Source organism: Brachypodium distachyon, chromosome 4, assembly GCF_000005505.3.
Source record: "Brachypodium distachyon strain Bd21 chromosome 4, Brachypodium_distachyon_v3.0, whole genome shotgun sequence".
Classification (NCBI taxonomy): domain Eukaryota; kingdom Viridiplantae; phylum Streptophyta; class Magnoliopsida; order Poales; family Poaceae; genus Brachypodium; species Brachypodium distachyon.
The window spans coordinates 37,029,040-37,054,889 of NC_016134.3; the positions used below are offsets into that span (position 1 = coordinate 37,029,040).

General features: G+C 51.0%; 1 protein-coding gene and 1 pseudogene across 1 annotated transcript; one reads left to right on the plus strand and one right to left on the minus strand.

Annotated features, from left to right (window-relative positions):
- The first annotated feature begins 17,970 nt into the window (after positions 1-17,970).
- LOC100832500 (cytochrome P450 71A1) lies at positions 17,971-20,543 on the plus strand. The gene is made up of 2 exons (XM_003578137.4): positions 17,971-18,990; positions 19,677-20,543. The coding sequence occupies exons 1-2, from the start codon at positions 18,061-18,063 to the stop codon at positions 20,310-20,312; spliced, it is 1,566 nt and encodes a 521-aa protein (XP_003578185.1). The 5' UTR covers positions 17,971-18,060; the 3' UTR covers positions 20,313-20,543.
- A 490-nt stretch (positions 20,544-21,033) lies between these two features.
- Positions 21,034-25,849, minus strand: LOC100844707 (annotated as a pseudogene).
- Position 25,850: the final 1 nt, after the last annotated feature.

Below are 25,850 nucleotides of genomic sequence, written 5' to 3' on the forward strand. Positions count from 1 at the left end.
TGGCGCTCAGTTGCTGATGCAAGTGGGTATCCGGTGGCTTGAGCTGACGGTGGTGCTACTGTCTACGGTTCGTTCCGGCGGGCTAGTTATTATAGGCCTCCATTGTCAGCCTCGTCATACGTGGTACGTGCCATATATAGTCAGCGCCGCACAGTCCATCGGAGGGCTGCGCGCCACGTCATACCACCTGTCGCGGCCTATATATCTTTCCCCGGAAAGTCCTGGATGCTACGGTGGGTGCCTACCCGCGTAGTGTATCTCCACCGCCCGTGCTCCTCAGGATATGGGCCTCCTTTGTCAGCCCCATCGTACGTGGGCCTCCTTTGTCAGCCCCATCGTACGTGCCATCGGTAGCGCCCGCACAATCCATCAGAAGGCTGCGCGCCACGCCGTGCTAATTGTCGCGGCCTATCTTTTCGGAGACGGCGGCGTGTTAGAAATATTCGTGATCGTGGTTTTCTCACCGCACCTCCTTGTTCGCGGATGATGTGGTCACCTTCTTGCGGCCGTCCCGAATGGATCTCTCGGCTTGTTCGGCGATCATTGCGATTTCGGTGTGGCTTCGGGAAGGACCCGAACCGGAGCTGCATCAGCCCTGTCGTACGTGGTACGTGCCATATATAGTCAGCGCCGCACAGTCCATCGAAGGGTTGCGCGCCACGTCATACCACCTGTCGCAGCCTATATATCTTTCCCCGGAAAGTCCTGGATGCTACGGTGGGTGCCTACCCACTTAGTGTATCTCCACCGCCCGTGCTCCTCAGGATATGGGCCTCCGTTGTCAGCCCCGTCGTACGTGCCATCGGTAGCGCCCGCACAATCCATCAAAAGGCTGCACGCCACGCCGTGCTAATTGTCGCGGCCTATCTTTTCCGGAGACGGCGGCGTGTTAGAAATATTCATGATCGTGGTTTTTGTCACCGCACCTTCTTGTTCGCGGATGATGTGGTCACCTTCTTGCGGCCGTCCCGGATGGATCTCTCGGCTTGTTCGGCCGCACCTCCTTGTTCGCGGATGATGTGGTCACCTTCTTGCGGCCGTCCCGGATGGATCTCTCGGCTTGTTCGGCGATCATTGCCGATTTCGGTGTGGCTTCGGGAAGGACCCGAACCGGAGCTGCATCAGCCCCGTCGTATGTGGTACGTGCCATATATAGTCAGCACCGCACAGTCCATCGGAGGGCTACGCGCCACGTCATACCACCTGTCGTGGCCTATATATCTTTCCCAGGAAAGTCCTGGATGCTACGGTGGGTGCCTACCCGCGTAGCGTATCTCCACCGCCCGTGCTCCTCAGGATATGGGCCTTTAAAAAAAATAACAAGTTTAAGTATACCCATGGCCTCCCCACGAATACGGTTCATGTCTTAAGGATTCAGGACTCGCGCGCGATGCCGCGGGCTAGGCTCGTGGCGCGACTGATTTGAAGCAGTGGCGGAGGACGAACTAAATTTTTGATGTGGCGAAACTGATAGCAGCAGATGTGAACAACGCGTGAAGTTCTAACAGATATACTAAAGTATACGACACAATATTACATTGACATGGCAATATATATAATTCGTACGGAAACATATTTTTTGATAGAAATACCTAACTAAGTGAAGCCTAATCAAACGCTCACCGCCAATTTATAGAATATATTGGTACAAAGAACAATTACAGCAACCTCTTGATTTTGCCATGGCTTTGCAGCCCTTCGTTAGCCTGCGCAGGGAACGCCGGTGGGGAGTAGAGACAGGGAAGTGCAGGCCTGGAGAAGTGGGGGACAGGCCGGGCGGGAGATTAGGTCAGTTGGCATCAGAATTGAGTCCCAGGCGGCAGGCGAAACAACAGAGAGGAGAGGAGACGATTCAACTTTGAGGGAGCCATGAATACGAGAAAACTGATCCAGCCAGGAGGAATACGAGAAGATCAATCGATCTACTCCGTATCCTCTGTTTACCAACCACCGGGCCTGACTGAAAAAAGAAAAGACCCAACGTAGCACTGTCAATCCAAGGCCTATGGCACACATATACTGGACCTGGCACACATATACTGGACCTGGGTCCTCTGGCTCCCCATACAGGGCGCTCCACCCCTGATTTGAAGTGGAGCTTGCACCCAAGAGCATCCATGGTTCCTAAACAAGTGCCCCTATCCTGCTTTTTAGGGGCCGAGCCCAAAAATGTCTTTAGTAGGACCCTTATTTGAGCCTCTAAAATGCCCTTCAAGCCCTCATTCCCAAGGGCTTCTCAAGCCAGCCCCTATCCATGCCACGTCAACATCTCCACGCACAACGTCATCTCTCACGCAAAGAGCATCTCCTTGCCGGCCGCCCTGCCGACGCATCCTCGCTGCATGTCCAAGGCCGAGCCGGTCCGAGGCTGAGCATCTCTTCGCGCGTCGCCGGCCTAGTTTTGAAAACTGGACCGGACCAGCGGTCCGACCGGAAAAAACCGGAACCGAAGACCTCTGCGGTCTTTTTAGCGCACCGGACCTGACAAAACCGGGTGAACTGGGTGGTTTCGGTGAAAACCCTCGAACCGCCCGGTTCAGTTCCTGTTCCAAAAATTCCCGTCTTGGCCGTCTCCCTCGTCCCGCCGGCCGCCGGCCGCTGCTCGAGCTCGATCCCGCGTGTCTCCACCACCAGGCCAGCGCCTCCCCGCCGCCGCTCAATCCCGCGCCGAGCTAACCGTCCGCCGCTCGCTCGATCTCGCCCCGCCGCCGCTCGATCTCGTGCCGGCCTCTCCGGCATCAGCGCGTCACCGCCACCCGCACCGCCCCGCTGCTCTCCTTCCTCCCCGGCCTCCCCGTCTCCATCCCCGTCCGCGCCGCGTGGTCGTCTCCCACGGTCCCACCGCCTCCCGCTCCGCGCCGCACCCGACGCGGCCGCCCCGTTCGGCTTCTCCTTCAATGTCGACGCGGACACCTACCAGCTCCGCTCGGGCCTGCCGGCGTCGGCCCCGGTCCTCCTCATCGGCCTTCTCCGACGAGATATGGTGCAGAGAGAGAGAGAGATGTGTGTTGTTGGAGGAGATGGCCGGAACTGCTGCTCGGGAAGAGGAACGAGATGGAGAAATAGATTGATCAGCTAGTGTTAGGATGGTATCGTGGCTGGCCCAGCTGAGGCGTGTTGGGCTTTGACTTAAAACTTAAATACTTGCCTGGACACTTGGGCCTTTAACTAGGAGTTAGCGAATGGGCTTCACGAACCTGGGCCGACTTGGGCTGTTATACCACGCCGTCGTCTAGAAGATTGGTGTCCTGACTCCTTCATCGTCCTGGTGTACAGGTTGCAACCTATGTCATGGAGTTAGTGATTCTCATGACACGTCTTTTCGGGTTGCTGATCTTTTTCCTTGTGGATTCATCGACGGAAAAGCAGTTTTACAGCTTGTCTCGCAAAAGGTATTATCCCGGCCATGGTGCGTTCAATGATCTTAGATTCTCTCCTTTTGAGGTGGGCGACTCATGCGGCTTTTCAAAACCTCTGAGGTTAGTTCAGCTTGTGCAAGCATCGTATTCTGCAACTTTGTCAACGAATACGTGGAAAAGTATCAAGATGCGAAGGATGGATCAAGAGAAGTTTACTTCGACGGACTACGATGAAGCTTTTAGTTTTGTTGAGTATCTTTGTTATTTGTGTTCGTTCGTTTATCGATCTTTTGTACTTTGTTGCTTAATCAATGCTCTCAAAAAAAAATTAAATGTATTATTTTATATCTTAAAAAACCAGGCCGGTTCAATTGGGTGAACCGGCGGTTTGATTGGAAAAACCTGAACTGAGAGTCTCACCGGTTCGGTCATCGTCCGGTTTTCAAAACTAGGGTCGCCGGTCCAAGGCCGAGCCGCTGCGGGTCTGCCTCCTCGCTCCGCCTGTCCGCTGTCATGCCTCCCTCCTTGTTCCTGTGCATCGCCGCCCTGCGCCACCCTGCGACCCGTGTCCACGCAAAGCCGTTCCGCCGCCGCCCCGCGCCGCCCCGCGCTCCCCGGCCACACGACGCCCTACGCTGCCCCGCGGCAACGCGCCACCATTCTATCGCTGCCTTACACTGGCGCCCGCGCCGCCCCGCACCCCCCACGCCTGGCGGCCCTGGTTGCCCTGCGCCCACCTAGCCTAGCAGCAGGTGGCAGCCATGATTGGGACAGAGAAGCTCGTTGAGAAGGGGAATTTCGGTCGAGAAGAAGGGAGAAAAAAAAAGAAAAATAAAAAAAAAAGTCTGTCAATGACAAGTAGGACCCACATGTCGGACAGAAAAAAAAAGGCTATGGAATAGAAGCTACGGTTGAAGCTGGTTGATTTTATTGAGACGCTAAAATTTGAGGGGAGCATCTAAAAACTGTTTAGGGGCCTTCTTTTAGGGGTTGCCGTTGAAAATGCTCTAACAGCAGCGTCCAGCTTGCATCTCTATTCTCTAAACAAGGGCATACACGAACAAAAGGCTCATATCAGAGGTCAAGCTGTGACTGCAGAGCGGACGTTAGCCCTGGCGCGCAAAGAGCCAATTTTATTCTGTCGTTGTGATTATCCAGCTAAAAGGTGCACAAAATACATCTATGCTTGCGAAGTTTTTTTTTTTTGCGGGGAATATATGCTTGCGAAGTCAAAGATACAAATTTCTTCAAAGAAAAAATGGCTAATGCATCGTCACTGAGAATGTCACGAATATATAGTAGCATTGTACGTATCAAGCTCGCAGCCAGAGACTAATGCAGAGAAGAGACATGCACTTTATGTAGGGCTGTCAATATAGCTCGGGTTTGACAAACTGGCTCGACGAGACCAAAACGTACGAGCCGAGCGATTAGGCATTTTAGGCCCATCATTTTCATCCTTTCAACCCAATACTCATCACCCAAATACTCCGATACTAGTGGCTGTTGCAAGGAAATGAGAAAATGTATCAGGACGAGTCAATCCCATTTGGGATTCTTTTTTGTTACCAAGTCTGTTGTTTTGTTGGCCCAGAATTATGAGTCGGCCTTTTTTGTTTGAATGGGTCACTAGTTGATGTTTCTGAGCTTGTGTGTGCAATCCTCGCCGATTTCTGCAGATTGTTTGCATTCATGAACATTTTGATTAAAACTCCTCTTTTTTAAGCAAACGAAAAGAATTTTATTTGTTATACAAATCACTCTGTTATCCATGCATCTCACATAGTAACGTCATCTGCACAATAGTGACATCGATATATTTATTTGTGTGTGCCATAAAAGCGTTCACATTTCATAAGAAAATTTCTATCCACTCAAATCACTTGGATAGGTTCCTTTGTTTTTTCTATGATCAACAAATCTGGATGCATACCAAATCATATAAGATTCAAACAAGCATGACATTTGTCATCCAATGTTTTTTTTATTCCTGCATTTTACAAATCCAGCAAATCAATGAGGCCGTAAACATTATGTTTTCAAAAGGATGTTACTTGTAAGAACCATCCAAGCTGCTCGCCCGGCAGTGCAGACTGAGATCCAGTGCCCTGCCAGAGGCAGGGCACCGTGTGCCATGGCCCCCTTGATCCACCGTCCGCTGCGATCCAACGGCCTCCAGCAAATCATGCCCCACAACGACCAAGTCAACGAGCGCACATAGAGAGAAAAAAATCCCTCGCGGGTCTGCTCGCGAAAAACTGAAGCCGCGCAGGCTCTCCCGCCGCCTGCCACCTCCGCCGCGGGAGAAGCAGGAGAGCAAGCTCCACCACCGCACGGCTTCCTCCGCTGCGTACCGCTCCGACTGCCTCCATGCAGCGCACAACTCCGACTGCTAAATGTCTCTGTTCTGGTCTTCTGTCTTCAAGCCTGTAGCCTGCCGTCGGATGGTCAATTTGGGAGCAGCCAGGGCTGGTCTCATGGAGAGAGAATGCGAGAAGGAAGCCGGCGGCGCAGGGCGTCGAAGCGGCCATGCGAGGTGGTCGCAGGCGGAGCTTAATTAAGGAGCCGGCCGCGCCGGACGTTGGAGCAGCGCCACGGGATGGATGAGGCAGCCGGCCGCGCGGGGCGTCAGAGCAAGGGGGAGCGAAGGGAGCCGGCCTCCCAGTTGTCGGTGGTCAGTGCTCTTGCATGCAGTGGCGGCGGGCGGCAACCTTTCACGCGGCTTTGGCGGCCGGTGAAGCTCCTCCGCCGTTTCAGCCCCGTTCGTCCGCGTGGCAGAGACCCTGTTTCCTTCCCTGCCCCGTCCCCGTGCGTGTGCTGGTTATGCGGCATCATTTGCTGGAGGCCGTTGGATTGAAGCGGGACGGTGGATCTCAGGGGGCATGGCACACGGTGCCTTGCCTCTAGCAGGGCACTGGATCTCAGTCCCGGCAGTGCATGGTTAGGTAGCTCACTCGTTATCAAGGTTTTGCTTTCTTCGTATAAGTCATGCTCTATATTATTTTTGTATGCCCAATTTTCCTTATAAAACGAGGTCCTGGACATCGGTGTCTTCTTCTTAATGAAATCTTAGCAGTTCTCCTGCTAACATTAAAAAAAACATCCTAGCTATAAACTTGAGATTCGATGACTTCAAAAGAGATGAGAAGATCCCAATCAAATGGCTATCGAGTCAAAGTTAACGAAATAACTGTTTGTAGACAAATATGCACCCTCTTTATTTTAAGAGCAAAGTCCATTCCAAACCTTAAACTAGATGAAGTCTGAAATAAACCCTAACTTATCAAGCCTTGAAATCAGCACCATATTCTTGTTAATCTCGTTTGATCTTGACATTCCGGAACCAATTCCTGTTTGGAGGAGCAAGATTGCTGACTAGGTGGACAAATCTAATGAATTTACCCAAAAACCCATTGAACTAGAAGAGATGACTACATTGTGTACATTGTAGTATAAATATATTTAAATAAATGAAATTAGATGTCTTCATTTTCTTCAACGCCACACACACGCAGCGTCCATGCACCTATTCGCATTTCGCGTGGCTTTTCTATGCTCGAAAAATAAAAAAAATGAGTGAGATGTTGAAAAGGACAAATCATCAAGGTGTCCAAGTAAAATGAGGCAAGTGATAAAAGACAAACTAATATGAGACATATGATCAAATGCACAAGTAACATGGGGCATACAATCAAATCCTCCGCATGCATGCAAAATTGTAAATCATAGTATATGACTTAGTCTAAATATGTGTGGCGGCAGCGGGGAACAATAAGCTAAATTGAATTAGTAAACAAATTCCGAATTTTAACCATTATGTCAACAAATCTCACTGGGGTAAATATGTGTGCCGGCAGCAGGGAACAATAAGCTAAATTGAATTAGTAAACAAATTCCGAATTTTAACCATTATGTCAACAAATCTCACTGGGGTGGGGGTGGGGCATCCCCACCTGAATATATTCCCAAAAGGAAGCCCGATAGGCAAATACACCTTGCTGAAGCAAGAAACATAGGAAAATCCAAAAAACCCACTACATGATTACAACACAACGCCGAAGAACCCACCTAAAGAGGAGCTAAGCTATGCCGCATAGGTAATGCTATAATTAACGCACCGGATATCACGAGCACTAGGAGGAGGACTGTCACAGACAACACCGGAGTGTGGGGAACATAACCAGAGAGCTCAAACTAAAGCATGGAAAAGCCGAGAAAACTGAAGCATCATCATCAGAAAGCCACACCAATGTCATCATTGGGGAAAACAATAGATGACGGAGGCTCACTGAGCACGCCTAAAAGTCACGCAAATACTTCACTGAAGGGTGGCTGTTCCGAGAGGAGGATTGAGGAGAGGGACCGGATGGTAACATGCTATCGAAGAGTGCCACTCGTGAAAAATATATCCCCTAAGGGCTCGTTTGGACGCTGGGGGTGGACCCAGGGCAATAAATCACCAGGGCGGAATTTTCCTGTGCGCATAGGTTCCCTGGGGAGGTCTTCCTGCACGGAGGACGAGGAGGAGGAGGAGGAGGAGGGAGGGTCGTGTGAGGTTGTCGGAGAGGATCGCTGGCCAAGAAAAGCAGAGAGATAGGAGAGGTCACAATGTGAAGTCAGAGATAGCAAAGCGGCTGCGGCGTCACTTGGCCGCGCGAGAGAGAGACGAGGGTTTTCTCCCCGACCTCATGAGTCGTGGATTTTTTCCGCGTGGAAGTGCCGGCATTTCCCAGTTGGACCGACAACCAAATGCATATGTGGATTTTCCGGGGCAAACTTTTCCACGGGTCGATTCCACCCAGGGAATGGGCCGGGATCCCCGCGAGGAAAGGGGCAACCAAATGAGCCCTAAAGGGGGTGGTATACCCATTGGAGAAGTGTAAAAGAAGGGCACTTACGACGACAGGATGATGTTAGTACGCAATTTGACAGAAGTTTGTTGGAGACTTGGAGCTAACCAGAGGTGGATCAAACACGACGGCAGGTGGCGAAGGAACGAGTACAAGAGCATTATGGAAGGTGGTAAGGTTTGAAGGGGCGCGTAGAGATAAACAAAAAAAATTCCTACGCGAACTCCCAAGATCTAGCCGAGGTAGAAGGCCACGAGGATTACCACTAGACGCGCAGTTGCGGATTATCGATGCAGCGCCTTGATGCAGTGCACTCCCTCGATCCGATCCAGCCGATCCAATCCCGCGATCGTCGAAGTGCTGAACGTACAACACCTCTGCCGGTATCCACACGTGCGAGGAGGAGCTCCGGCGGCGGACTGCTAGGTCCGGTGCGACGGTTGGACTGAATGGGGCTAGGGTTCCCAACGCATGAGAGTGGCGAACCGTGCCCCTTAGACATCCCACGCCCCTGCTTATATACCGAGTGGAAGTGGGCTCCAGCACTTGTGGCCCATCCACTCTGTGAGTCCTAACTCGCATTGTCAGTCCATTTCCGGTTCGGGTCCAACCCGACCAAATACTTGCTCCCGCTCTTAAGTGTGTGACCCCGCAGGCTCATGGTGACTTGGACACGATTGGAGTCTGACTCTCAATCGATCAATCGGTAGCGGCTCCTAGTAGAACGTGCCGACTCCCAAGTACCATCGAGTCATGATGACGTACCTTCCAATGTGACATACGTCTTAGTCCTTTTTGCCTCACGATATACCTTGTCAAACTATAGGCGATTAATCGTCATCCTTTTAATAGTTCAACTCTCTTCTCGATCTGTGATATACGATTCATCCGACTAACTCTTAGTCGACCCGGTTAACAGTTAACCGAGTCGCGCATGGCCATGCTTCCCGAATCATATCACTCGAGAGGGCCCAGAGAATATCTCTCCAGTCGGAGGGGAAAAATTCCATCTTGGTTATCCACATCACACAGCTTGATTCTCAGTCAACCCGAACTCTTCCTTTATAACTGTCCTGTTACGGAACAACGTTTGACAGAACCTAAGTTGGTGATTCACAACTCGGATTGTGCGATAACCTCAGGTCTAAGGATTACATTGATTGAGACATGCAAATGACGACCTACTCGTTGCATCTCAATATGGGTCAGTCCGACTCGCTAAACTCTTTAGCCGAGTCCGTGTAAGCTGGAATGACATCACCATGCCCATGACAAGTGGAACCGAGTCATCAGCCAACTTTCACATTAGTCTAGGTTATGTGTCCAGCACAACCTCAATGACTAAGGACAATTTAGTATGAACAACATGAATACATAGTTCCACAATCAAATCACATATTCAATGATACATATCAGATGTTCAAACAAGGACAACTTAATAATCTTTATGAATACATTGGGAATTACATCATACATGATTGCCTTTAGGGCATATTCCCAACAAGGTTGGTTTCACAAATCAAAAAGCGCAGGCCGCACACACGCCCTCTATCATGACCATCTTCGACAGTAGGATGCCGCCTCCATGGCTACTATCTGCAAAACCATGGATCTTGGAGCTCAACACCACAGGTTGTATAGAGATCTCAATGTCGAAACCACGGCACCAGCCGTTAGGCGATGCCGCCACCATAGCTGCCATCTGCAAACCATGGTTACCGAAGGCATGACAATGCCAGAGCACATTGGTGGTGAGGGGAACAGGAGATTGCAGCCTGTTTGGCGAGAAAAATAACGGAACTCTCTAAGGTAGAGAGTTTATTTTCTCAACGCGCTAGGGGAAAGAAAAGGTGCGGGCGTGCCAGCGTGCTAATGTACACAAATAACTAAAACAAAGTAAGGAAAACGTGTATTTTATTAATCTCATGAAGAGAGATGAAATTACAAGTTCCCTTATGAAATGTGCGCTTTGTGTGGCCTGCTAGCACGGCCAACATGACACGGGCGATTGTGGTCTCTTAGTTCACGGGGCCTCGGAAAGCTCCCGCTTAATTACGTCCGCAGGTCAAGCCTGCAGACCACCTCCGATTAAGCTGCTGCAATGGTGTCGTCTTCAAGTCTTGTCTTCTCCTTGTGCTTGGTGCAGAAGATGGTGGTGATGAAGAGGAAGAGAGGGGTGGTACGCCCCCGCTCCGTCAATGCTAAGCCACGACCGTTCGACCGTGCAGGTGCCGAACGGCATGCTACGCCGTCTTGTCGATGTACGATGAAGTGTCTAGCTGACACGCGCCTTGTTAGCTAACACGCGCCTTGTCAGCTAGACAGGTTGATGAAGTGGCTTTCGCCTCGTCGGTACCTGGCCTGTAAAATGTCCGCCTCATCGGACTGGACAAGATGTCTTGCCATCACCTAGCGTCGGTGCCCAGCAAGAGCATGTGGTGTGGTGATGTACTTCATCGATACAAGGACATGTCGGTGGAGTGGATTCGCGTCGCCGGTGCTTAGTCGGTGTTGGAGAAGATACTTGGATGCCGGAATGCCATCGGCAATGCGGATGAGGGAGTAGACTGGATGTTGAAGACGATGATGTAGATGCTGTCGGAGGTGCAAGAGACCCCGCCATGAGTCAATGTAGGATGCACCCAAGAGGGCGCCGTGTAGCGGTGTCTCAATGGACACCGCGTAGGAGGCCGCCATGAGTAGTGGCATGCTGATTCGAAGTTGGTGAAGAGTGCGCCAATGCGGGCGCCGTGTATGGTGGTGTCTCAGCGGACACCACGTAGAAGGCCGCCACAAGCGACATCGTATTGATGCCAAGTTGGTGAAGACTGCTAAGGCGGGTGTTATGTACATGGTGGTGTCCCAGCGGACACCACGTAGAAGGCCGCCAGGAGCAGCACTAACCTGTGAAGGATGCACCAATACGAGCGCCCTGTATGGCGGTGTCTCAGCGGACACCACGTAGAAGGCCGCCACGAGCGGCGACATGCATGACATGAAGTTGTTAAAAAGTGTGCCAAGGCGGGCGTCGTGTATGGAAATGTCTCCACGGACCCCATGTAGAAGGCCGCCGTGAGTGACGACGTCGGGTCAATGAAGGATGCGCCAAGACGGGTGCCTGGTACGGTAGTGTCTCGACGGACATGAGGTAGAAGGCCGGCATGTAAAGCAGGGCACCTTGTATTGCGGTGTATCGATAGACACCACGTAGAAGGCCGCCATGAGCGGTGTCGGGAGAGAGCTATGGGTCGACGGGCTCCTCCCGACAACACGAACGATGCAGAAATTGCCAACAACTGTGCCGCCACCGGCAGCGGCGTTCAGATGGATGTCGGCTAGCTTGTAGATGGAGACGACGCCCCGTTCAGCAAGGTAGCGCTCTGCCTGGGGCGGGCATGGTATAGACGACGCCCATGTCCGCGTTGTCGCGCACGATGGCGCTTGATGTTGACAGGATGTTGATGAAGACGCGGCGTCCCGCATCGCTTGGGTGGGCACCAGAATGTGGCGCGCGCCCCGAACGTCAATCACGAGATTGCTAAGCTCCGGGAGAAAATGGCATGCCTCCTGCATGCACCTCCATGGCACCTGGGTAGACAAGAAAGAGAGAAAGATAGAGAAATATGTCCTTACCATGATGAGAGAAGAGCGCATGCTTTACAACATGCGTTGTACGTGCATGCTGCCCTTGCAGGTTGAGCTCGTGTGTGTTGTTGTGCCTGATGCAGCGGGAGAAGGCACCCGCCTGGCGCCGTGTATGGCGGTGTCTCAGTGGACACCACACGGGCATGGCTACCATGCCTTGATGATGGTACTTGTTGATGAAGAACGCCCTGCCTAGGGCATGCAGTATGTAGACATCGTCCATGATCGCACCAACGGCATGGACGGAAGATTATTGATGAAGACAACGTCCCGCACTGAGCGGGCGCAGGAACATGGCGCACGGCCATGGTGAAATAAGAACTCATCTCCCTGTACGGCGCCCCCCTGGACGAGCGCGTGGCCGGCCGCTGTCTTTGATGTCCAGGGACCTGTACTCTTGTTATGCATACATTGCTTGAGGGTGCTTTGGACGCGGCGTCTCGCTGACCTCCGTCTTGGTCTTGTACACCTCGATGAACCCATCCTTGTGTACGGCTTGCGCCGCCGGCCGTCTTGGGCGCGTGGACGCCGCACCTGCGTCCTATCTCGGGATCTTCTCCTGTTCACCCCGACCTGTATCTGTATCTGGATGTAAACAAGTAGAAAGAAGATCTTACCTGATATGCATGACGATCTCGTACGAGATCTTGTGCGGCGTGCGCCGCCATCTTGGGCGCGCCCGGCCCGCTGCCCTACGTGTAGATTCTCCGTACGTTTAAGGCGCCGTGGTGCTGCCGGGCAGGTCTTCACAGTCCTGGGCGGCTGTGCTTGGGTGCACAAGTGGTGTGCTGCCGCCATGGCGCGCCCGTCGCAGCCCTCGTGGTCCTCGATTGATCGACGGAGTCTTGTACCTGTTCGCCTTGACTTGGGCGTGTTTGAGCGCTGCCTCAGGCCGATCTGCCCCAGTCCTCCTTGGACGAGCGTGCCGTCGTGGCCGCCGCAAGGGCGGCCCTTGATGTAGCTAGAGCTCTCGCTGGACCTGTTCGCCTTGATCGATCTGCGCCGTCGGCTTCTCTGCAGGCTACGGCTACTCCTGGCTTGGCTTGCCAGCTCCTTGGCATCGAGCAAGCCGTGCGCATAGGGGAGCATCTTCGACCTGTAAAAACAAAAGGTAGATGGAACTAACCTTTTCTAGGCCGGCCAGGCGTCGTTGCGCTCCTTCAGCATGCGCCGTCCGTCACCGACGCCGATGACTGAGTCGGCGTCTATCTTTGCTATTTTACATCGATCTGCCTTTGACTGCCCAGCGCTTTGTGGCCTCCGCCGTCTAGGTTCCCCGCGTGAGAGAGTTCCCCGCTGCCGTTCGTTCTGGTTCCGGGCTTGATCGATTTCCTGGACCTGTTCGCCGTTGGGCGCTCAGCAGCGCCGCCCTCGTCTGGCCTCCAAGCGCTCCATCGATCTCTTGTGTGTGCGTTAGGCGCGACGTCCGCTGCCTTCAGGTGCGGCTAGGGCCTCCGAGTGCTCTCATCAGCTTCGACCTCCTTCATTCTGCCCGAGATGGCTTGCTATTTATAGGCAACGTACCGCTAGCAGGGCATCGCGCGTGGCGCATGCGGCCGCTCGGCCTGCTTCCTGATTTTCTGATTTTAGTTAGTTGGATCAGATAAGGATTCCATCGTTTAAACTTGAAACCTTCTCTATCTCTTCGGGTGCTTAACTGTTTATCCAGAGCAACGCTGGCCCCGTCGAACAGCTTGACGCGGACGCACCCTTGTGTATCGAGGATGTGCACCAGCACCCCATGATCGATCAACTTCCTGTGTACAAGTACACCTGCATGTCCGGCATGCACGTAGAATAATTGATATTGAATACCTTCTCGTGTAGCAAGCTGATGCATGCATACACTTAACCTTTCTTCTGTTCGGTGATGCTGACGCATGCACAAGTATGCTAACTTGCGCACTTGTCTCACACGTTGCATGAAACAGGCACAAAATCTCATCGAGAAGGCGCCTCTACCAGTGGGCTTGCCGAGTCACCGATAATTATTCTAAGCACGTGTACCATGCGTTTTAATCCTTACCACTTCTAGTGTTGATCTGATTTTGCGCCGAATTTTGGTACAAAATCTCGTCAAACACAGCCTGACCCAAACAATAACGCACATTGGCGGACGCGGTTTCGAGCACACACGCATAGGCACGCACAGAGCCGCGCAGCCGGCTGCAGCACACAGCAGCACATGGAGTATACTTGAGGTGGCGACTCGGAGCGCATGAGGAGCCGGATCCAGGCCGTCATACGCCGGATCCTTTGAAGGGACCGGCAGATCTGGTGGGAAATCGCCTAGCCTTGCCGCCGGAAGAAGCCGTCACGGGAGCTCCACCGGCAAAAGAAGAGTCGTTTCCTTGCCGCCACCGTTGTCGGCCATGGCCTGGGCTTAGCCGGCGGCAGCCTCAGGTGGCGGCCAGAGGAGGTAGGGGAGGGGAGGTGGCGGCGTCGGCCCTGGGTTTCCAGTTTTCACCCCCCAAGTTGCCCGCGAGAGGGATGACGCGAGGGTCGAGGTTCGTCTTTTGCAGTCGCCAAAAGGAGCTTTCATTCCCGAAGGTTGAAATCAAACGGACTAACGAAGATAGGTTGCTGATTTCAGGGATTAGAAAGTTAGATTTCATACGAGGTCAAAGTTTAATATGGACTTTACTCCTAGTTTAACCTCTCTTTGTTTTAAACGTGAATCGTGAGTTAAGTCCATATAACCTCCTGAACTTCGAGAATGTGACCACTTCACCCCCTAAACTTCAAAACCGGGTACTTTACCTCCTGAACTATGCAAAACCAGACAAATCACCCCCTGAGACCAACCTAAGCAGTTTTTGTAGGCGGTTTTGCTGACGTGACGACTGTTAAATGCTATGCTGTCAGTTTTAGTGCGGGTATCAGTTGGTTTAGATAGGAAGCCCCTCAATTTCCCCTCTTTAAAATTGGGTGCTTAATTTTCTGAATTTTGCAAAACCGGATTAATCACCCCGGCAAAATGCAACACTGTCAGTTTTAAAGCGATAATCGGTTGGAGCATATTTTTTTATATAGCAAAACATGATCATTTCAGTTGCATCTCAAAACCAAAGCAAGCATGCTTACCACAAAGTAAGAAATATCATACATTTACCCAAAAAATAAAATAGCATGAACTGAGCACATATCAATATACCTAAGAAACCAGCTAATTTTTTTTAATAATATGGATTATTTAATCATTATTAAAAATAATATCGTTTTATAAAAATCTCAAAAATAATATACCCTCGGCCTAGCCCAGGCCGACTGGAGCTAATCGGCCTGGCCCAAACCGATTAGGCCCACTTGGCCTCGCCCAGATCGACCGGAGGCCGGCCTGCTCGCCCAGACCGCTTAGGCCCCAGTCGGCTTCGGCCAGGCCGATTGGGTGTTCGTTTTCCTCGCACGTACAAGGGAACAGAAGCTCGAACGCCACTCCTGCTGTTGATCTCCCTTCGATTCTCCTGGTCTCCACTCATTCTCTTCGCATTAACACATACGAATTAATCCCCACTATTCCACGAACCGATTCAGGCGCAATAGGTCTCTCGTCGCGGCCAGGGCTCCGAGCATCGCTTCGACATGACGTCGGGGACGGCACGGCCAACGGCAACGGTTGTTCGCGAAACCTTTTCAAAAAAGGTGAAGGGGGTCAGACGAGTCTCCCGGTGAAAGGAATCGAGGAACAGAGCTTCGGAGCGAGCTCCCCTTCAACAATGGAGGCGACGGACGGCGGAGGAAAGTGGTCGTGGCACGAGATGTAGAGAGCTTGAGGGGACAACCTCTCAATAGGATAATGAGAGAGGAAGGGCAGAGGCACACGGTGACGCGCTAGGAATCGCCTTTTATAGGTAGAGGGAGATCTGGAGACGGATGCCGATGGGCGGCATTCGGTGCGTGTCAATGGAAGTGGCCATTAAAGAAGGAAAACGGGAGACCTAGTGCCTGAACTGGTTCGTGGAAACCAGGGTATCAAAGGGAGATCAACCAGCGAGCAATGGCATTCTGTTCCTGTACGTACGAGGAAGACGAGCACCCAGTCGGCCTGGGCGAGGCCGAATGGGCCTAATCGGCGTGGGCCAGGCCGATTAGCTCCAGTCGGCCTGGCCCAAGCCGAGGGTGTATTATTTTAAAAAATATATTCTAAAACGTGTATTATTTTCAATAATGATTAAATAATTCATATTATTTAAAACAAATAGCAAGAAATCAGACACAATCGACACCCGCACTGAGCTCAAGTTTCTGTCTAATTTCAACATTGAGGATGAACCCTAGTTTTTAGAATGGGATGGAAGAAAAGGAGAGGGGAATGAATAATGAGGAAGAGGAGGGGAAGTTGGGGGGTTTTCTTGTCTAAACCAATTATTCCTTTCCTAAAACTGACAACATAGCATTTTTCAATCGCCACGTCAGCAAAACCGCCTACAAAAACCGTTTAGATTGGTCTCAGAGAATGATTTGTCTGGTTTTGCAAAGTTCAGGGGATTAAGTATCCGGTTTTGAAGTTCAGAGTGTAAATTAGTCCCATGCTCAAAGTTCAGGGGTCATATGGACTCCGTGAATCGTGGTATGATTCTTAGGTCACCGGGACACAAACTATCGACCGCGTTCCCATCCCTATCACCAAGCAAAGCACACGGGAAATGGAGGGAGGGCAGCGTCTCCTTCCCGAAAAGGACAGCTCCCGGTCAGTCAGTCCATGGTCAGTCCACCCTTTCAAATGATCGGTCGTGCTACGTGTTTCTCGCTGCTGTCTGAGCAATTCCACTCGCAACTAGTGTGTAAGTGTAGACACCAACCATTACGGAAGTCGACGGATCTGACAACAAGCTAAAATCCAATAGTCCAAATTAAAGCATCGATCGACTGAGCAGGGACATGAATCGGCAATTTCTTATGCTAACCACTTTTTCAGTGCGGTTTAAGTCAGGATGTATCCTCACCTGCTCCGGATTTACTTATGAAAGACCCCGGCCCGGGTCAAGTCGTGAGGATTAGTCTTTAGCTAGCTCACACTTGGCCCAAGAAGGGTTCCGTGTGGTTGATTCGCTGCCAATTGAGATGTTACTTCAGACCTGAGGCTGATCAGAGACGTATCTTCCCATGAGATTGATTTAATCTGTGGCTAAACTGATTGCATAGCTCTACCTGAATGCATTATCGCTAGCCGGTGCCCCCCATTATCGATGCACGAGCTCACATCACGGTCGAATCGTTTCACCAAATTGCTTTGTTTACTACTGACAACTTTCAAAATTTAAAAGTTGCATTGGGTAAGGGATCGATGACCAAACGGGACGGGACCAAAGAAAGCATCACGAAATGCACGTATCTGATGGTGCACTGCGAAATAAGAGGATCGGTGTCAAAAGTGGCAGGCAGATGCTACTAGAACCGGGAAGGAGCACTGTTGAGTAAAACGTGTCTGTGCAGTGCAGTCTGAACATCTATCTATTTCGTGGACGATTCCTCTTGCCTTCTGCAGGGAGACCCTCCCCCGTGTGGGTGTGGCCATCGGCGTCAGATATCTTGCTAATTTTCCCACTCTTCCTTGCCTGCTCTGCCTGTTCACTGAGAGAGACGTGTGCGCATGTAGGATAGAATCACGGAAAGATGTATGTCAGACTACCAATAAGCCATTTTTTTGAACAAGAATGCCCATACACTTGTGTCTGGATAACTAAAATGGAAATGGTTGAATCTGATTGATCACGAACAGCCAAGATAGGAAAAAGAATAATAGAACGGAAAAAGAAAGCTGGTCTGAATAGACTGCGTTTTTACTCAACGAGCATCAATTTGTTTTAGACTTGCAACCTAACGCATGTACTGATTTATAACCTAACACATGTATGTTTAGTGCTCTCATAGTCTCATTACAACTTATACTAGCTTGTCCCTGACTGAACTCTGCTAAATTTCAATAATTCCTCAGCACGCGTTGGTCCCGGGAAATGGACGTCACGTCCGCGCCAATTTCCTAGTAAAGTTTTCGCAAGTCCTGTCCAGTTTCCCCCGTCTTTTCCCACCAAGTCATACGTCAACTTCGCCACGCTGCACGCAGAGCTCTTCCACCCTCGCCTGGCCACCTATATAAGCAGCCCGGACCGCACTGAGGGCAGCATCAGCTCAAGCCTCAACACAATACGTCACTCAACCACAGTACTACTTAGCCCACTTGCATCACGAACTGAGCGTCATCAATGGAGCTCCCCCAATGGGCGTCCTTCCTTGGCGTGGTGCTGGCCACGGTGGTCTTCCTCAAGGCCGTCCTCCGGCGCCGCGGCGGCAGCCCAAAACGCACGTACAACCTCCCGCCGGGCCCGAAGCCGTGGCCCATCATCGGCAACCTGAACCTGATCGGCACGCTCCCGCACCGCTCCATCCACGCGCTGTCCAAGCAGTACGGCCCGCTGATGCAGCTCCAGTTCGGGTCCTTCCCCGTCGTGGTGGGCTCCTCCGTGGACATGGCCAAGTTCTTCCTCAAGACCCACGACGTGGTCTTCACGGACCGGCCCAAGACCGCCGCCGGCAAGCACACCACCTACGACTACAGCGACATCACCTGGTCCCCCTACGGCGCCTACTGGCGCCAGGCCCGGAAGATCTGCCTCACCGAGCTCTTCAGCGCCAAGCGGCTCGAGTCCTACGAGTACATCCGCGGCGAGGAAGTGCTGGCGCTCCTCCGCGACCTCCACGGGGCGTCCGGGCGCGTCGTGGTGCTCAAGGACTTCTTGTCCACGGTGAGCCTGAACGTGATCACACGCATGGTGATGGGGAAGAAGTACCTGGAGAAGGAGGTGAAGGACGAGGCCGGGGCCGTGATCACGACGCCCGACGAGTTCAAGTGGATGCTCGACGAGCTCTTCCTGCTCAACGGCGTGCTCAACATCGGCGACTCCATCCCGTGGCTCGACTGGATGGACCTCCAGGGGTACATTAAGAGGATGAAGAAGCTGAGCAAGATGTTCGACCGGTTCCTGGAGCATGTGGTCGACGAGCACAGCGAGCGCTGCCGCCGCGAGGGCGAGGGATTCGTGGCCAAGGACATGGTCGACGTGCTGCTGCAGGTCGCCAGCGATCCTGATCTTGAGGTCAAGCTCAACAGGGAGGGCGTCAAGGCTTTCACCCAGGTGAGTGCTTAATTTCCTTAGCTATATGCACACTGAATTAAGGTTTCTCCCATCCTCGCTTTTACCCAAAAAGAAGAAGAAGAAACGTGTTTTCCGACTAGCTAGGTTCATGCACGCTGATTCTACAAGTTGTAGTCGGTCAAGTTAAAAACAAAATTAGCATCGTCGTTCTAAGCAGAAAGGTAACAAGAATATTTGGAACGGTGTTGTCAGATATATGTCTGACTATGGTCTGCAGCGACAAGAATATTAGGATATTACTAATACTCTCTCTTTCTACCTGGGTCAGCAAGCGAACCCTACAAACACAACTACTTTTGTCTGCCTATGGGTGTCAGATTTCGATTATATCAGGGAGCACCGAATACCGATCCACAGCCACGCAGAAATGGGGTTGTTGATAGGGACTCCCCACCAGGTGCAGCGATAGGCACTAATATAATCTGTACAAGTTCCACCGAAAACAGTACAGAGATATGAATTAGTCACCTGCAACTCATACAATTAATCAACTGCATCGTTCAGTAAATTTTCCCCTCATTTTATACGTCACCGCCGGATAGGTACGCCCCACCAGGTTCAGCATGAATTTAGTCACAACTGAATACTGATACAAATCGGACCTCATTTAATACATAACCGCCCAACACTAATCGGCACCAATTCCAAACGTCACGTACGTGCAGGACATGATCGCCGGCGGCACGGAGAGCTCGGCGGTGACCGTAGAATGGGCCTTGTCAGAGCTCCTAAAAAAGCCCGAGGTATTCGCCAAGGCGACCGAGGAGCTGGACCGCGTGGTGGGCCGAGGCCGGTGGGTGACGGAGAAGGACATGGCGAGCCTCCCGTACGTGGAAGCCATCGTGAAGGAGACGATGCGGCTCCACCCGGTGGCGCCTCTGCTGGTTCCCCGCCTCTCCCGCGAGGACACGTCCATCGGCGGCCACGACATCCCCGCCGGCACCCGGGTCCTCGTCAGCGTGTGGTCCATCGGCCGGGACCCGGCGCTGTGGGACAAGCCCGAGGAGTTCGCGCCGGAGCGGTTCCTGGGGAGCAGGATCGACGTCAAGGGGCAGGACTACGAGCTGCTGCCGTTCGGGTCCGGCCGCAGGATGTGCCCAGGGTACAGCCTCGGGCTCAAGGTGATCCAGGTGAGCCTGGCGAACCTCCTGCACGGCTTCGCCTGGAGGCTCCCCGACGGCGTCACCAAGGAGGAACTGAGCATGGAGGAGATCTTTGGGCTGTCCACGCCCCGCAAGTCCCCGCTGGAGGCCGTCGTGGAGCCCAAGCTCCCGGCCCAGCTCTACGCCCAGGCTGCTTGATTTGCTCGATCGGCCCAAGGTTGTGTGTCGAGTTATTTTGCGTGTGTCCTTATATCGTCCGTCGGTCTGTGGCAGGATAAAGTGGAATAATAATGAGGAATATACTAGTATGGAGTATGTAAGTCAGTAAGTGTATGCTTGCTATTTATGGCCGTTCTTGAGTATTGTATGATGGCACGCTCGCCGTGTACACCAGTGTTCCAAATCACAAAGTTGCTCACGCGTGCATGAGGTGCCCGTGTTCATGCTCTCTCTTTTTGAACTCTTCTTGAGGTGCCTAACGGGGGCTAAGGAAGCGATTAGACCTTTACATGTTCCGATTTTCCTGGCAAAGTTACAATCACAAACATACATATAGGCTGGTCAAACGGGACATTTTTCCTTCGTTTCGAAAAAAAAGGACATTTTCTGCAGCCTAGAGAATCAGGACCTTGGTATAAAAATAGATGCCTTTTGGGCAAGTGGTTTATCCCTCCTCAATACTTGAGGATAAACCGTTGTCAGCTGCCACATAGAGAGCGGAGGACTCTCTGTTGTCGAATTGCGGCGGTTCGTTTCAATTTTCCCTACCTTACACGACTCTTTTCTTTTTTCAAATATCAAAGCGTTTTTTTGTGCAACCCAAACAATTGTAATTTTTTTAGCAACGTCATTAAGAGGGCAGCAGCTCCCGCACATTCCTACAGAAGATTGCCTAGTTTGTAAGAAAAAAGGCCGAAACTCATCAGCCCAAACCACTGTACAGGTACTATTCGTATCATTGGCTCCTTTCAAAAGATATTTAACATATTTGTGTCTATAAATATATTACTCCCTTCAGCCGAAATTATTTGTTAAAATATTACATGACGTGTAATTTTTTCTACCGAATTCCGAAACGTAAGGCGCGCAGACTCGCATCGGTCCTCGCGACGAAAAAATCTGCAGGGCAAGGTGCATGCTTGGAGGAAAAATCGGTAGTTTCCTCCTGTGGTCGCACATGCATGTTGCAGTGCAGAGGCAGTTTCTCGGGGGAGTTGTTGAGGCTCGTCCATGCCTGCATGCACGGGAGCAGCAGTTGCGTTTGGCTGGCTCGCTCGTGGACGGAACCAAGTCGCTGCGTTAATATTCGTGTCAAAAATTTTACGAAAAAAAACAGAGGAAGAACATTCATATTTGGATAAATTTGAGGCAAATAATACCGGTAGGAGAGAGTAGTTTTTCTCAAGTTAGTTAGCCAATAACATTGTGTATAGGCGGATCGGCGAAAGGACCATGGAGCCATCCCTGGGCGATGTACCGGTTGATGGCCTCCGTGTAGTGAACCCCGTCCCAACTTACGAACGCCGACGGATCCTTGCAAGCGGGCACCCCCGGCATGCCGCACAAGGCGCTGATGTTCCAGTTATACACGCCGCCACCTCCACAGCATGTCCGGAGAGCGTCCGCGCCAACGACTCCTGCATAGATCGCAAGGTTTGCCCACATATAGATGCAAATTAAGATTAGGACAAGCAACCATGCAAGATTTGAAGTTGCATTGATTCTTACCAAAACGGCCGGGGTTTTCGAGGATTGTGACTATTGGATTGTAGAAGTCAGCGAAGATGATCCTGGCATGAGCATACTTGCGCCTGAGCACGCCCAGGGCCACACGTAGCACGGAGTTGTGGTACCTGGCCACACGGTTGATGTCCAGTAGGCAACCAGTGTGGTCATAGTCCGTCTTGCTAGAGTTTGAGCGGAGCGTGAGCATGGTGGGTGAGCACCCATTTGTATATTGCTCCTTCCTTCACAAGTCTCTGTAGTTTAGCCAAGTTTTCTGTTAAGCTAGGGAACGCATATGCTACATGTTTTCAAACAACTATATTAGAACCCAACAATAAACGTTAGGAGGGGTGTTGTATGATTGGATTTTAATTTCACACTACAAGTAACAAAGTATTTCCGATACATTTACTTTGAGAATATTTTTTATTTCAAACACTAAAAGTTGGAACCTGTATAATTTTGCAACTCACTCCCTGTGTCATCTAAGATTTTTCGATTGGGACAAGGATTGTGTCAAACTTCTTAAAATTGACTACTAATCTATTTACATATTGGTTGATTTAAAACATGTTTATTTTGTGGGGTCCCCTTTTTCAGTTTTCTTTCAAACAATGAACTCAAATTCGATAATCTACACCTAATAATAAAGTGAATAGTGTTTTCTTCCTCGGTCATCGTCCGTCGCGCGATTTGGGCTTCGGCCTGGGCGCAGCCCAATTAGGAGGACTGGTCATCTAGCGCACCGAACCACGAGTCCGAAAAAAAAACCGCTCCCTGCGCCTCTGGTGGCCCCCACGAGCCTCCAGATCGATAATGTTTCTCTTCTTTGCTAATTAGATGGTGTAGCAAGAAGTTTTAACGATCTCTTTGTTACTGTAGGACATTTATGTTTAAGAGTCCGTGGCAACGCACGGACACTGTGCTAGTTTTCTTTAAAAAATATATATATTCCTATAGAAATAATAGTCCGAGCTTTATTTTAAGAGTAAAATGCACATGTGGTCCTAATTCTTTTATAAAAGTGTCAAGTTAGACCTATATCTTTTAAAATGCCGCTTGGGTCCCAAAACTATTTTCAATGGTCCATTGCAGATCCCAAGTGTGTTTGTGCACCTCTGACGGCTGACGTGGCGGTTTGACTTGGCCACGTAGGCTTGGGCCCACCCGTCCGGTAACCACTCGGAATGTAATCTTTTGGAAACCCCCTTGAATCTCTCGTCCTTCCATTTTGCAGTCCTTCGCTCCCTTTTCTCCTCTCTCCACCTCACTGGCCGTAACATAGCGGAGGGATCGGAAAGATGGCACCGCCGGATGCTGCTGCTAATTATCCTCGTCCTGCTGCTGGCCGCCGGCCACGCGGAAGCGTAGTTTCCTCACAGAACCGTGCATCTTGAAGCCTGAAGGCTATCTTGTCAGATCAAACTCGCATAGCTCGTGGCCGGCGAGGAGCTCGCAGGCCTGCAGAGTGGGCTGAACGGCCTAGCTCGCGACCATCTCCGGCTACCATCGTCAGCCTTCGACCTCCCCGCGATCCTCCTCGCCCCCCTGCAGACCCAATTTCCCGCAGGAATCAAGGTCGGCGGCCCGAATCTCGGACGCCACCAGACTGTGTTGCCGCGATTGAAGCCGTGGCGATTCGTGCCGCCACCGCTGAAATTGGAGCCACCGCACTCCTCTCGTCCTCCTCCAGTCCTCCTCCCAGTGCCCAGCAGCCTCGTGGGCTCAGAGGTGGCGAAGGCGATCGCGTGGGCTTTGGGCGGCCGACGCAGAGGCCATGCGTGGGTCAGGCTGCGCGGCGTGGGTGCTGGGGGCGGTGGGCGCAGGCTGCGTGGTCTGCGGCCGGAGACGGTGGTGCCATAGAAGAGGAGGACGAAAACGTGGATAGGCTTCAGATTTGGGGGCATAGAGTGAGGGACCGCATGTGGGAAGAAGAGAAGAGTGCGGGTGTTATTTGAAAGTTTATTATTAGAATGGGTACCTGACAGGTGGCCAATGCCTATGTGGCATAAGTCAAACTGCCACATCAGCCAGTCAAAGGAACCCAAACACGTTTAGGACCTGCAATGAACCACTACAAATAGTTTTAGGACTTAAACGTTCATTTTCAAATATTTAGGACTAAGTTGGCATTTTCACGAAAGAATTAGAACTGTGGGTGTATTTTACTCTTATTTTAAATACTGAGTCAATATCGAAACAACAGTTTTTACTGGACTACAGGGATTAGTTATTATAAAATATACACATATAGCGATATACCTTACTTTCCATTTTTATGCAAAATAACTACTCCGTATTTGGAATGACAACACAATAACGTGTCCCTCTCCTTTCTAGAATTGACTCGTTCCATTAATTTGAGTTTCAATTAATGTGAGATGTCTTGCTGTGCAAAGAAAACATAAACCTTTGTAGGGTCAAAGCCATCTCTTATCTTCCAATAGTTAAGAGATCACCATAACCGAGTAACCGTTGTAGCCTTGTAAAAAAAAAAGTCCAAAGCAGAATCGAAGAACTTGTATAACACTAAGCATGTACCTCCACGCCCATGGCAATATTTTTCACAACTCGTGGCACATAGGACCTCACTTCGTCTTCAGATTTCCCCGCCATCCATATGAAGTTGTAGTCGTTCACTCCAAACTCCCCAACGAAGAAAAGGGATTTGCTAAAGCAGCCTCTGCACCCTGTATTAACTGGATTGCCTATCATTTTGGCTGGAACAAATCAAGCACCTTCATATTACTAATCTATGGACTGTGGAGACCGGAGAGCACGCTACAGACCTTGGGTGGTGTTGCAAATGGATGGCTTGAGCTCCTCGAACCAACCCAGCTGCACATTCAGAGAATTGTTCAGGAGCTTAAACTGAACCAGATTGTTCCTCTCGTAGAAGTCGACGTCGATTGCCGTCGCGCCGCCGACTGCAAAATCTACGCCTCTGGACACGTCTGAGTTATTCAGCAAGGAGGCTCGAAGAAGGGGGAGACCAAACTCCTCGGCTACGTACAGTACAGCCATAGGAAAGTCAAGTGTTGGATGTAGAGCAAAAATTAAACTGCAAATTATTCGTCAGGTCCAATGCAATAGATCAGATGGCAAAATTTACCGATGAAATCGATGGTGACTCTCCCATCGCTGACGCGGCCTGTGGGGTGGCCAAAGAAGGTCATGCCATAAGGTGGCTTGTCGTGCCACACAGTCAAAGCCGGCATGACCTGAGCAGCCATGATCAAGAAGTTGCCGACGTCGATGTGGGAATCTCCGAGGGTAAACATGGAGGTGAAGTAGCGAGAGTCGGAGCTCGCGCCGTGGACACATGAGAGGAAGAGAACGGAGAGGACAAACGGCATGAGCTCCATGGCTGCTAGAACACTTGAGATGCTGATCGAAGAAAAACAAAGCCACACGATGTGTAGTTAATAGTGGTATGCTGCCACGGCTGCTATTTGCTAGAGAAGGAAACAGTCCATTTTGTCAACCGACTGATCTGAACCAAGTAGTCGTGGAGTATATTAATACAGTATCATTTATAGGTGTTGACAAAGAGCATCAACTGATAATACAGTAGATTCAATATAGTGGTATGTCACGTCTCTGCACGTGCATAGGACCCAACTGGCAGCATGTGAGCCTGAGAATATGTCAACGCCTGTAGCTATGGCTTGTAGCCCCGGCTGCGTTCACTCGAGGCCTGGAGGGGAATCCAATTGTAGTAGCATTAATCAAGACCCATTTGGGCAAACAGAACAGCTGTGATCAGCTGTGATTTAGGAAAATACAGTGCTCATTCAGATTAATCAAGGCGGGTCAGGATTACCACCAAAAGGCTTGTTTCTATACTGGCTCGCCATAAAAAATCAGGCATTCGGCCGTCTTAGCCGAATCAGATATTGTTAGGTATATTTCAATTTTATTTTGGTTTTTTTGTTATCGCTTTCAGTTTCAGTTCAGTTATGCACACCGTAGTACTTGATTCAGAAACTGCACAAGGTACCTTTGCACATA